The sequence below is a fragment of the Giraffa tippelskirchi genome, chromosome 6 (assembly GCF_054371585.1).
Source record: "Giraffa tippelskirchi isolate mGirTip1 chromosome 6, T2T-mGirTip1v1.2.pri, whole genome shotgun sequence".
Classification (NCBI taxonomy): domain Eukaryota; kingdom Metazoa; phylum Chordata; class Mammalia; order Artiodactyla; family Giraffidae; genus Giraffa; species Giraffa tippelskirchi.
Genome location: NC_137280.1, coordinates 67957072 through 67970197, shown reverse-complemented (window position 1 = coordinate 67970197; position 13126 = coordinate 67957072). Strand labels below are relative to the sequence as shown.

Below are 13126 nucleotides of genomic sequence, written 5' to 3'. Positions count from 1 at the left end.
TCACCATCTCCTGGAGCTTGCTCAAACTCATGTCCATCGAGTTGGTGATGCCATCCAACCATCTCATCCTCTGTTATCCCCTTCTCCTCCTGCCTTCAATCTTTCCTACCATCAAGGTCTTTTTCAATGAGTCATTTCTTCACATAAGGTAGCCAAAGTATTGGAGCTTCAGCTTCAGCATCAGTCCTTGCAATGAATATTCAGGACTGATTTCCTTTGGGATTGATTGATTTGACTGGTTTGATTGCAGTTCAAGGGACTCTCAAGAGTCTTCTCCAGCACCACAGTTCGAAAACATCAATTCTTCAGTGCGCAGCCTTCTTTATGGTCCAACTCTCACATCTGTACATGACTACTGGAAAAATCATAGCTTTGACTATGTGGACCTTTGTCAGCAAATTGATGTCTCTGATACAGAAACTCACATGACAGAGGAAGTAAAAGAATAATTGGTCTCCTAAGATGGCTGAAAGGGAGGTATGCTGAGCCACTGGCATTAGAATAACAGATAAAATGATCCTAGGATGTTTTGTTCAGATGCTCCTCAACTGAAGCCCCTCCCCCAATTGCATGCACAACCTCTACACATATTTATATGATGATTCTGACTGTTCTACACTGCGTTATGATTTGTCTGTGTTAGTCACAGGTACATAGTGATATGTGCCCTGTGTGGAGTATATGTTAAGAATACTTGTTGAATGAATAAATTAATTTTGAAATACTTTTAAAAAATCTGTGAGGCATGGAAAGAGAGAGACAAAACAGGAAGAGAAGGGAAGAACCTATCTAAGCCACACCTTGCTGTCTTCCTTCTGTGAGACTGATAATTCCATCCAGGAGTCTGAAATCAAGCTCATATCTTCAGCGTAAACTGAAATGTGCAGGAGACCAAAGAGTGCTTCCCCTTCTCAGGTGAAGGAGGGCTTCCGTGATGCTTTCCGCTTTATAAATTAATGATTGTTTTCAAATCTCAGCAAGTAAATTCCCCAGGTTGCTGGTACTTTTTAATTCCTGGAGATGCCAGAAAATACCAAGTTCGGATGAGTGTTTGCTGCCCCCTGCTGGCTAAAGCCAGGTTCTGCACGCCCCCCTGCGAAGGGGAAGCAGGCTGAAATTGGGTATTGGTGACAGGTTAAGGTCGGGTTGTCCCCTTACCTGGCTCTGAAATCACAATTAGAGCTCAAAGGGACTTAAGTACCTAGCTCCGACCTCTCCTCTCAGCTTTAGACTTGAATTTCGATCAGCTTGCTGGATATTCCCACTTGGACCTCAAACAGTAGGTCCACAGCATGATTTATCTTTGCTGTCTTGTTGGCTTCAACATACATACTCCTGAAGCCTTTGAATAGCACATTGTCCACCCCGTCACCTCCCCCCCTTGATTCTCCTCTAGTTCGTCCCATTGGTGGAGATGCAAAGCCACAAACTTATCATTTTAACCAGGCTTGTTCTTAACAACCCCTCAGCATGTGGCCGTATCTCCTCCTCTTTGTCATTCTCTGCCCTCGAGACCCACCCCCCATCTCCAACTTCTGGCTGCTTTCTATTGCTGGGAAGTTTAGCAGTCTCATGCCTTGAGGGTTGCAACTTCCACCTCAACTGGATTTGTAAGATATTTCACTAGACACAGGCAGTGCCTGCTTTGGGATGAGTTCTCATGCTGGATGTTAAGATGGTGTGCTGTATTTATGACACGGTGCAAGCAGTGATTACAAAATGATAACAGGCTGTGATCAGTACTGGAATAGAAATGCCTCTGGGTGTTCTGTAATCCCAAGGGAGGGATCACATGAGGAATTGTGCAGGCAGTAGCTGGGAGGCTCTAGACACAAGGTGAGCCTGGTACTGTCAAGGTGTTAGCAGGAGGTGAAGGGGCACACAGGGGGAGTGGGCAGGGAAGAGGAGCATTGAGAAGAGGGCTTGAGGACACGCTGTGATTCAGTACATCTGGTTTTCGGGGGGGGAAGCAAGAGGGGGTGAGGAAGGTCAGATCATAAAAGGCTCACACCCCTTGCTGAAGGAGAAGATTGAATGGGGTTTAGTATCCTTGAACTCTCTGCACATGCACGTGTTGTTCACGATGCCTAGGGGTCCATGCTCCGTATCAACACATAAAATGGGAAATGTCCTGGATAAACTGGGACATATGGTCCACGCTAACTAAGACTCAGATAGCCTTCCAGCCCACTGACCACAGCCCCTGGGATGCTTCCTGTGTTGTTTTCCCAAAGCCTGTAGTGAACACTCAGATAATAACCTCAGCTAGACTCTCATGTGGTTATTTGTCCTGTTTCCCCCACTGGGCTAGGAAGTCCTTGAAAATGAGGGCTAGGTTTTTTATTCATGTTTGTATAAAATCCTCCTGCAATGCAGAAGTTGCAGAAGACGCAGGTTTGATCCCTGGGTCGGGAAGATCTCTGTAGTCTTTTTACTGACGACACAGTTATCCTGCTGGTAATGATTCCTTCTGATGAATTTCTTCATCACTAAAACGGGACTGATCGTATCTGCCTTGGGAGAAGGTTGTGAGGATAAATGAGCTGATAGGTGTAAGGTGGCAGGTGGTAAGTGCTCACTAAAGAATGGTGTTGGGTGTTGAGATTGTTACCATCATCGTCATCATCATCACCAGAGACTCGGATGAAGAGTAAGCAGGTTCTGCACATGTCATGAATTTAAAATAAAGTTGCCAAACAGGAGGGAGTTGAAAATCTCATTTGGGTTCCTAGGCAGGGTTGGAGACAGAGTCAGATCTGCATTAATCAGAAAATACAATCAGGATCACCAAGGGGTGGGACCAGGACTCAGGTCCAAGCCATCTCCAGGAGCAGACATCTCCAAACCTCCTTACATCATGGTCCTTACCATCACACCTTGAGTTGGTTTTCTTTTTGTCAGGACCGTCAGCTCAGGAGGACAGATACAGCTTGTTCATCGTTGAATTCCAGCTCTGCCTCCCCCAGTGCCTACCATAAAAATATTCAATGGGTGGATGAATGAATGAATGCATGAGTTGGGTACCCACTTACATAAACAAACTGAAAAGGCATGGATGGGAGCCTAGCAGGACACAGCGCCAGATTACATAGTGCAGGAGAACTTGGAGTATGTGGTACTAAGACTCCCGCATGGACACTGTCTTTTAGTTTCCCTCTTAGACACCAGGGTTTCCCGGTGGTTCAGATGGTAAAGAACCTGCCTGCAGTGCTGGAGACCTATGTTCGATCCCTGGGTCAGGAAGATCCCCTGGAGAAGGGAATGGTTACCCACTCCAGTATTCATGCCTGGAGAATTCCATGGACAGAGGAACCTGGCGGGCTATAGTCCATGGGGTCACAAAAAGTGGGGTCACAAAAAGCAGGGTCACGGTGGAGCAGCTAACACTTTCACTTAGACACCCAGAGAACCTGGTGCTGAGCATTGAACCAAAGACTCCCCACCAAGAGGGAGGGAGAACCTCTTTTCTTTGCGAAAATGATGAAGCGCGCGCACACACACGCACACACACACACACACACACACACAGTCTCTCCACCACCCTCACTCTCTCACACACAGGGAGTTTATAAATACAGTCATCTCAGAGGATTGTTTGCAGTTAGCTTCTGCCTGAGGCAGGGGCATGAACCAGTTGAGCTCTCAGTGACTTTTCAACGAGCCGCTTCTGCATCACGGTGGCTTGGATTCTTTCTAGCATGAAACACACTTGGCAATTTCAGAAACGATTCTGAAGATCCCCCAACTGAAAGAGATTATTTCCTTTAGTAACGACTGACTGTAAAAAAAATAATAATATGAAGATAATGGTAACAGAGACTTTCATTGAATTTATCAATCTGCAGATGAATTTATTTTTATTCTAGGAATATTTTCATATGTTTGAAGGTCATAGTCCTGTGTGTGCCGGACCCATTATTAATGTAGTCACATTCCAGTTGATTGACTAGAGCTTGCAGTAACTTTGGTTTGTCAGGCAGTCTTCAGTCCTCCAGGGCTAGGACCAGATGCTCTAACTCAAATTCTCACTGTTTCCACTAACTAGCTGGTAAAGTTACCCATGTTGCTCTCTCAAACACGGTTCCCTTAACAGCAGCCTCAATTCCTAGCTGCCTCACAGCTGTGTTATAAGGTTAAATGGGATAACGTATAAAGCCCACTCCTATGTCCGATGGATGACAGCATCATCCTGGCTGTTACTCTTCTGCCTAGCCTCGGCACAATCCAGACAAAGGCACTTCCTTAGTTTCTTTCTTCCTTCCCCTCTAGGTTCCTGATTGTCCTGGGGTGCTTGATTCTGGCTGTCCTGACCACCTTCAGGGAGTACGAGACTGTTTCCGGAGACTGGCTTCTGCTGCTGGTGAGATGTGTGGCCAGCGTGGTGCTGTGCTTCTGGGGCAGACGCTCTGGTGGGCCTCCAGCGGTGAGGACAAGGAGGCCCTTGGGTGCAGTTTCCCCACAACAGCTTTTGGTTTCCTGGAGTCTCCGGCCAAGTCCAGAAGTAAGAGAAAGCTATGGCGAATCGGTTGATGCGGGCTTCCGGGTGCACAGGTGGAGCAGGGAGCGAATGGCCTGTGTTATTCCAGATTAGAGAAAAGGGGACGTGACCAAAGTCAAGGCAGAATCCAAGACCCACTGGCTAAACGATAAAACCTTCTGACAGGTAATGCAAAGGCATGTTCGGTTCTAAACCCTGCCTCTGCTTTTCCTCCCTAAACCCTGAGGACCTCTTCCTTCAAGGCCAAGCACCATTAAATCCCATTTCTACATGAAAACTCCAAGTCCTTCCTCCTGGGCCCCTGTCCGTCTTCACTGTCCAGTCTGTATCCCTCGTGTGGTGGAAACAGCGTGCAGGCAGCAGTCTTGGGCAAATTACCTAACACCCCTGACTCAGTTTCCTCCCATCCTCACCTACAATATGTAAAAATGTAAGGCAAGGAGCATAGACTGATGGGCTGAGTGCAGCATCCATGCTCAGCCAGGAGGTGGCTTCCAGGAAGAGCTGGTTCCTGCTACAACCCCGGGCAGCACTGGCCAGCTGGCCCTTTGAATGACCATGCCTTGGTTAGGATCAGTCCACCTGTGTAGGGCGAGGCCCTCCCCTCTGCACAAGGGAAGGATGCCAAGCCCCCTCAGTTAGGCGGGTCTTGCTATTTCATAAACCCTAATTTGGTGAGCTAAGCGTGACGCCTGTGGTGTCCAAACCAGCAGGTTCCTTTTCAGGGAAGATCTGGAGCTGAGACCTGAACAGGTGACTCCTGGGAAGCCACCCAGATCCAGGAACTAAGTTTCAAGGATTGTTGCAACTCCCCAGGAGCCCCAGAGAAGTCACCAAACAGAAGGAGCAGAGTGTCTCTGTCAGATCAGCGAGGGAGGCCTGGGAGGGAGGAAGCAGTCTCTGTGTCCTGGGGGAGGAGAGTAGCATAGTGTGACCCTGATGGGTGTGAGCTCTGAGCCTGATAACCTGCCTGGAATTCCTTCTTGGCCACTTTTGGCCTTGAAACATTTGTTTAGCCACTCCTTCCCTGGCCTTGGTTTCTCAAAATATAAGATAAGGGTAATATTATAAAATACCTCTGGTGATTCCTGGCCCCGAAGCTGTGCTCAATAACCATTGGCCACACTTAGCAATACCAGGGGCCTGACAACTGGTGAACAATTCCATCAATTCCTCTCCTTTCAACTCAGCTGAACTTCTTAGGGGCTTTTTAGTACATGGAAGGAATTTGTAAGAAATGATCCATTAGAAAAAAATGCTTAATGTTCGGGCCAGCTAGCACATCAGAGTGAAGACGGGAACTGCCCCGCACTGAATGGAGGTGATCAGCCTGTCCTAACCCCTCTGCCCATCAAACCGGCAACCACAGGAATCCAACTCTTCAGAAGTTCAGAACAGAAATCGCTGGTTCCGGACAACTGGATCCCGGCTAATCAGCGTCTCTCCGTATGTTCTTCCATGCAGGAAACATTTGCTATTTTCATCTTCGGAGCCGAGTTTGCTTTGAGGATCTGGGCTGCCGGCTGTTGCTGCCGATACAAAGGCTGGCGGGGACGACTGAAGTTTGCCAGGAAGCCCTTGTGCATGTTGGGTGAGCCCTGACCCCGAGCCCAGGGGCTCCTCGGCCCCTTCTTTGGGTGCGTTGTTTTTTGGAGGCAATTTTAAGCAGACACAATTTGTCTGGGAAACCCTGCACGTGGTGAGGGCCAGCGTCGCCTCTCACGCTCCCTTCAACCCTCCAGCAGGTACTGAATTCCTGCCCCTGTGGCTTCTTTTTAGAATGAGTCCACAGGGCAAGGATTCTTCACAGGGGTGGGGGTAAGGGGTACTCTCGGCCTTTGGAATGCAAAGGTGCCAGCCATTGTGGGATATTGAAGTGTAGCTCCTGGACTGGTAGCTCCCCAGTCCCTGTGAAGCCACAATTGCCCGTGCATTCCAGCTGGCTACAGTGGAGGTAGAAGGTGTGACACCATTGCTGGTTGAGAATTACTTCTGTAGGATCACATGATGCGTATTTTACAGAGGTGGAAACTGAGGCTCACGGTTCTGAGTCATTCTCCAGTCACACAGGGAGTAAGCAGCAGATTCCGTCCTAAAACCCAGGTCTGCAAGAATCGAGCACTTTGCTCTCCCGAGAGAGGGCAACACCACTTTGCTGTGTCCTGACCCAAAAGTTGCTTTGGGGATGCATCACGGATACTCCTCCGTCCGGATGTATGCATTTTCATAGCAGAGATGGTGGAAGCTCTCGCACACCCCTATTGGTGCAGGATAGAAACCACCTCCACCCCTAGCCCACCTAGGGGGAACCCCTTGGCTTCCATCTGAAGATCCTACTAAACTCATACGGAGACAGGACGAAATCTGCCTGCTGTGATGCTTAGGACTCTTGGAGCTTCAAATTCCTAGAAATAGTTAAAGTTAGAGGATCATGGCATATCAGGGCTAGAAGGAAACTTCAGGAGCATTTGACTGAACATGCCTTCCTGTCTGCTGCTCCAGTTCCTTTCACAGCAGCCTTTACGTGGTCCCCTGGATTATACTTGCATACCTCCAGTCACAGGGTGCTCACCACCTCTCAAGGTTATTCATTCCATCTTAACTCCTCTGACTCTCTTCAGATATTTGAGTTCAGCCATTCTGTCCCTCCTCTCCACTCCAGCAGAGTCTCCTTTCCCCAGGAAAAATGTGCTTAGTGGCTTCAACTCCATCTTACATGCCATCTTGTTAGCACAACAGACCCTCCGCTCTGAGTTGCTGCTTCTTCCTCACCGCCCTTTTGAAAACTGACCCCCAGGACTGAATACAGCCCTGTTGGCATGAATGGCCAGTCCAGGGAGGAAAAGCTAGACCCTTGCTCTGTCCTAGGTGCCAGTTTCCCTCCGTATCACCTGGGACTAAGTTGCCAGGTTTGCAGGTTGCCTTACACTGAGGACAGTACCACCCTCACTGTCAGCTGAAGCCCTTTTTCTTCTTCATCTGCTGCTGAGGCTGGAAATCTGAGGTTTTTGTCTAGTGCTCAGAATTTTGAATGCAGGCAGCGGGTGTGTGTGTGTGTATGCATGCATGCACACGTGCAATTTTGGAGAACTTTTCAGTTACTTAATTTTTTCCACGTTTTTTTCTCTCTTCCTCTGTCCTCCTTCCGTCTACCTGTGTCTTAGTCTGTTCACCCTACTGTAACAGAATACCACAGACAGAGTAGCTTATAAATAACAGAAATTTATTTCTCACAGTTCTGGAGGCTGAAAGTCTGAGATTGGGGTGCCAGCAGGGTCTTTCTGGAGTTCTCTTCCTGGTTCATAGATACTGTCTTCTTGCTGTGTCCTCACAAGGAAGAAGGGGCAAGGGAGCTCTCTGGAGTCTCTTTCTTTCTTAAGGGCGCTAATCACATTCATAAGGGCTCCGCCCCCATGACCTAATCACCTCCCAGAGGCCCCACCCCCAACACCATCACACCGAGAGATAGGACTCAATATATGAATTTGAAAGGAAACAAACATTCAGTCTTTCAAAACCCCCAACTTTCCTTTGCCTTCCTCTTTCCTTGTCTATCCTTCACGTCTTAACTCATTACCGACCAGGGCATTTTTGCAGAAACTAGTGCCTGTGGCTGGCGATTTTTATTCTGGCCAGCCAAAATTAATTCTGTTATTTCACTAACACTTTGTGCGTCATTATCCTCAATAGTTACACTTGACACACCTGTAAAGTCTGTGAATTTTCATGAAATGTTATCTTCAGTTTACTCTTGTGTAACAGCAAAGGAGCGTTCTCCAGCCCTGTGAGTTTCATTTTCACTTTCTGTATCAGAATCAGTCACTGAGGTTTTCTTGTCTTTTTGTTGGTCTACTATTCACATCATCTGAATCAGAGCTATATTCTGAAGAACTCTCATCTTCTGAGACACTGGTATATATGTTGCTCAGAGAAAATGCCTGCATAAAATTCACCAAAAAATTCTTCACCCAAAACTTCACAATGCATCATTTTTGAAAATGTTATGGTAATAAATTTGCATTTATAATATACACAGTGTTGGAACAAAAACCTAACGGAGCAAAATGTGAATGATAATGACAATATAAATTGTATAATGAACCCTTGATCAATTTTAAGCTCTAACAACTTCACACAGTGATGTTAATTGTATCACTCTCTAAAAGCATATTGATGACATCTCTGATCAATAATGTTCAGGTAAAAAAAGAGGTATTAATACGTCTCTGGTCAATAACGGAGAAGGAAACGGCAACCCACTCCAGTATTCTTGCCTGGAGAATCCCAGGGACGGCGGAGCCTGGTGGGCTGCCGTCTATGGGGTCGCACAGAGTCGGACACGACTGAAGCGACTTAGCAGCAGCAGCAGCAGGTCAATAATGTGTTAAGCTGACTTCTTTTTCATCTTTGGGGTGACCTATCCAGTGCTGACCAGAAGTCTTTGTGTGTGTGTGTGTGTTGGCAGGGCGTGGGGGAGGTGACTTTGAGATTGACGATGCCCAAATTCAGAGGTTCCTGCCAACTTAAAGGATGTCCTAGTATATGGAGCCCAGGCCCCATCAGAACAGGAGTGTTTCCCGGGGAACAGTCTCACGATTCTAGGATCGTAAGAGAGCTCCAGCTTTTGTTCCCCTCCTGTCCCTTCTGGAGAGATGAGACTGGCCCTCAGCCTCCACCAACCTGGCTGGCTTCTTTCCTGATATTGCTGTACTTTCTCTTCTGCTCGTCTAACTTCTCCCGTAACATGGCCCTCATGGGAAGAGTTGCTTTCCTCTGTTTGACCAGAGGCTGGTTATCCTGTGCACGTGTATCATGTCCTCCTTATCCGAAACAGCCTCAGACCCTGCCACGCCATGTGTGGATGAGTCTGTCTGGGCTGAAATTTGCTGTCCTAGGGTCAGAGTGTCATAGACTTATGTCACATTTACCCTGTGTCTAGGTTTTGTTTTATTTTCTGCAAACCTGAGAAATGGATATCTTTGCACAGCTAGACAGAGAAGCCTGGCCAAGGATATAGACATACTGGTATCCAGATGTCTGACCCCTAGTTTTTCCCAGAGTTTAGGCACATCTGGGAGACACTTTGACATGGTAGAAAGGATGCCAGCTTCTTTGGGCAGACATACTTGGTGTGGATTAAGGAGCCTAACTCGAGCAGGGTAGCCAGCACAAACAAAAGTATGGAGATGTGAGAGAGCACTGTGAACCCAGAAAACCACATGTGCTTCTAGAAGGTTCCCTAGGGCCGGGTCACAGAGGGTTATCAGAAGCTTGGTTGGATAAACATTCCTTCAAGTGTCTTCCTTGTTACCTGATGCCCTTGCAAAAACAAACCAACGAACTAAACAGTTCTGTGGTTGAAATCTTTTGAGAAAGGCTGGACTTCATTGGTAAAATTGAGAGCCACAAGACATATTAGTATATTAAAGGCCCTAAGAAGTCCTACAGTAGTAAAACCTGTTTAATTGATTTTTTTTCTAATTTATTGGATCATGGGATCCTTTGTGCTTGCTAGTCCCCTGCAGTGCAGTGGGGACATAACAGAGCCTAGAGTTGGGGGGAGGAGCATTGAAGGGAATGAGAAAGAGACCAGGGCCCTCTTCCTTCCATCTTTGACCGTTTAACTTCAGGAGCCAGCTTGGCCCTTTGAGAACTGCCTCACCCCCTTGGCCTCTGCTTGCAGCTCCGGTGGACATTTCTGGGTCACCTCCTGACAGCAGCCACCCATTTCTGGGGCGGGTCCCATGCTTTCCTGCACCCTACTCCAGGGCCTTCTCTGAAACAGGGAGGTCCCTGGGCAGTGCAGCTCACAAGTGTGGGAATGTTGATGACCCCCTCGGCCAGCAGGGGGCAGGAGCCTGTGGACAGAGACCCCAGCTTCCCATCTTTCAGAGGGATGATGGTGGGAGGTGTTCCGCCTACAGCTCTGAGGTTCCAGCAACAGCAGCCCCCACAAGACCCCTGCCCTGGCCTTTCCCCTGCCTCCCTCTCTCCTCCCTTCTGCTCCCTGAGTTCATCTCCCTTTCAGTCACCCACAGCCACGTCCCTCTCAGGGTTTGCTTGCACTGGAAAGTAAAAGTGAAGTGAAGTCTCTCAGTCGTGTCCAACTCTTTGCGACCCCATGGACTGTAGCCTACCAGGCTCCTCTGTCCATGGGATTCTTCTGGCAGGAATACTGGAGTGAGTTGCCATGCCCTCCTCCAGGGGATCTTCCCAACCCAGGGATCGAACACACGTCTCTGGCATTGCAGGCAGACGCTTTACCGTCTCAGCCACCAGGGAAGGGGAAACCCACAGTCAAACAGCATCTGAGCTTCAGACCTCCCCTCCTCCACCTGGGCAGCCCTGATCCCCTCTCGGCCAGAGATGGACCCCCAAGGACCTCCCCGGAGGGTCTCAGAGCATCACTTCCCTGGGATGTGGTGTGAGCCCAGGCGTCCTGCATCCAATCCCAACTCGGCCACATCCGGCTGCACGGCCCTGGAAAGGGGTTCACTCTCAGAGCTCCTGTTTCCTTTGTCGTATTAGAAGAACACGTATCCCGCGCGTTCAGTGTCAGGGTTTAACACGGCACCTGCTTGTCTGTGGCCAACAGTGCCCGTGACGGCTCCCGCGCCCTGGCCTGACCTCCTTCCCCCTCTCCCCTACCACCCTCCGCCCTCTTTACAGACATCTTCGTGCTGATCGCATCCGTGCCGGTGGTTGCCGTGGGAAACCAGGGCAACGTCCTGGCCACGTCCCTGCGGAGCCTGCGCTTCCTGCAGATCCTTCGGATGCTGCGAATGGACCGAAGGGGCGGCACCTGGAAGCTCCTGGGCTCAGCCATCTGCGCCCACAGCAAAGTAAGTGCCGCTGAGAAGCCGCCGGACCACCGGCTTCCTTCCTACCCACATCCAGTCCACGGCATCCCCTCCCGGACGGTGTCCTGCCACCACTGATGGTGGTGGGGAGGTGGAGCATGCAGGCACAGGTAGACCAGATGCAAACAACACTGGCCACATCATTCAACCCTCTTTGACCGCAGTTTTCCTCTTTCCAAACACAGGGATGATAATGCCGGTGCCTCTAATGCAAAACAGTGTGGGGTGGAAGGGAAAGGTTCCAGAGTCACCCAGGCAGGTTGGTGTGATTCTGGAGACTTCCTGTAACCCCTTTAGGCTTCCCTGGTGGCTCAGATGGTAAAGAATCTGCCTGCAGTGCAGGAGATCCAGGTTCGATTCCTGAGTTGGGAAGATCCCCTGGAGAAGGAAAATGGCAACCCACTCCAGTATTCTTGCCTGGAGAATTCCATGGACAGAGGAACCTGGCGGGCTACAGTCCATGGGGTCACAAAGAGTCGGACACGACTGAGCAACTGACACACACTGTAACTCCTCTGGGTCTTCTCTCCTGCGTTTATAAAACAGGAATGATAATGCACTCACCTCATAGAGTGAAAAGACTTAGAATACACTCAGCTCATAGACATGGCGGCTCAGTTGCTATTGTTACTATGTAGCCAGAACACAGTGCCTGAACTTGGTGTTTGATACAGATTAGCTGTCCCAGGATCAGCACTGTTCAGGGATACCCCAGTTCAGGGATAAGAAAGCGGATACCGAAAGAGGAAGTGAGCTGCCCAGGCTGTCTGGCTTCAGAGCCCATGTTCAGTGGCTTGCTACCGGTCATGGTGGCTCTTGCCTCTATAAGGCAGATGAGAAGCTAAGACCAAGGGGGGCTTGGCCCAGACTTCCATGTGCTTAAGCAAGAGTGGAAACCTAGGGAGAGGCCCCTGTATGTGGAGCTGTCACGCTCTCTGTTTCTCTCCTATGGTTGGGCCAAACCTTTGGTACCACTTTGTTTCAATATCCCTGCCTTGGCTGGACCCTGGAGAAATGAAGGGAAACCTCTGAGTGGCAGAAGAGAAAAAAACAAACACTCAGAGGCCAGTTCAGGAGAAATCAGAGCAAAGGGCTCCTGAGATGTGTGTTCCTTAGAGCAGCAGTCTTCAGCTTTTTTGGCACCAGGGACCAGTTTTGTGGAAGATCGTTTTTCTGCAGGCTGGAGGTGGGGGTGGTTTTGGGAGGATTCAAGTGCATTACTATTTGTCCTACGCTTTATTTCTATTATTATTAAATCATCAGCTCCACCTCAGATCATTAGGCATTAGATCCTGGAGGTTGGGGACCCCTGCTTTAGGGGATAAAGTGAAAGCTGCCTTCATCGCAAAGAGAGCATCTTCTTGTGCCAGCCTTGGTGGGTACAGGGTACATGGTTGGCACCTGGAACAGCCCCCGTTCCTGGGAGGACGTGCTTAGCCCTTTAACTGCTCTGAGAGTTGGCTGCTAATGTTCCCATCTGTCCCTTCCGGGGAGAAGCACAGGAGAGCTGCCCGGCCCTGGAGCTTATATTGTTCTCAGCTTCCTCCTCCCCCATCAGGGAGGCCCACAGACTCACTCACTGACATAAGGACCTGTCTTGTGTCAGGACCAGCCCTGTGGGGCAGCTCACGCTCCAGAGCTTCCCGTGGAATCAGGCTGAGGGAGGCTCCAGCACGGAGCACACCCTTGCTGAGCTCTTTCTTCCGCCCTGTCCGCTTCTCTCATTCCCTCTGTCCCAAGACCCTCCCTCAGTCATCATGGCTGTTGT

General features: G+C 49.2%; 1 protein-coding gene and 1 long non-coding RNA gene across 4 annotated transcripts in view; one reads left to right on the top strand and one right to left on the bottom strand.

The window, feature by feature from the left end:
- The window catches only part of KCNQ3 (potassium voltage-gated channel subfamily Q member 3), a 294819-nt gene that overhangs the window by 245275 nt on the left and 36418 nt on the right, over positions 1-13126 (top strand). For 2 of the 3 annotated variants that reach the window (XM_081501158.1, XM_081501156.1), the window contains exons 1-3: positions 5595-5819; positions 5963-6089; positions 11168-11340. In XM_081501158.1, coding sequence (XP_081357284.1) covers positions 5814-5819; positions 5963-6089; positions 11168-11340 — 306 coding nt within the window. In that variant the 5' untranslated portion in view covers positions 5595-5813. Of the gene's footprint in view, positions 1-4269; positions 4361-5594; positions 5820-5962; positions 6090-11167; positions 11341-13126 lie in introns of those variants that run through there. The other variant, XM_081501155.1, reaches the window with a different exon arrangement.
- Positions 7705-11184, bottom strand: LOC145510329 (uncharacterized). Its single transcript, XR_014056970.1, has 2 exons — positions 8204-11184; positions 7705-7818 (listed from the first exon to the last, which is right to left on the bottom strand). It is a non-coding gene; the product is annotated as an uncharacterized LOC145510329 (long non-coding RNA).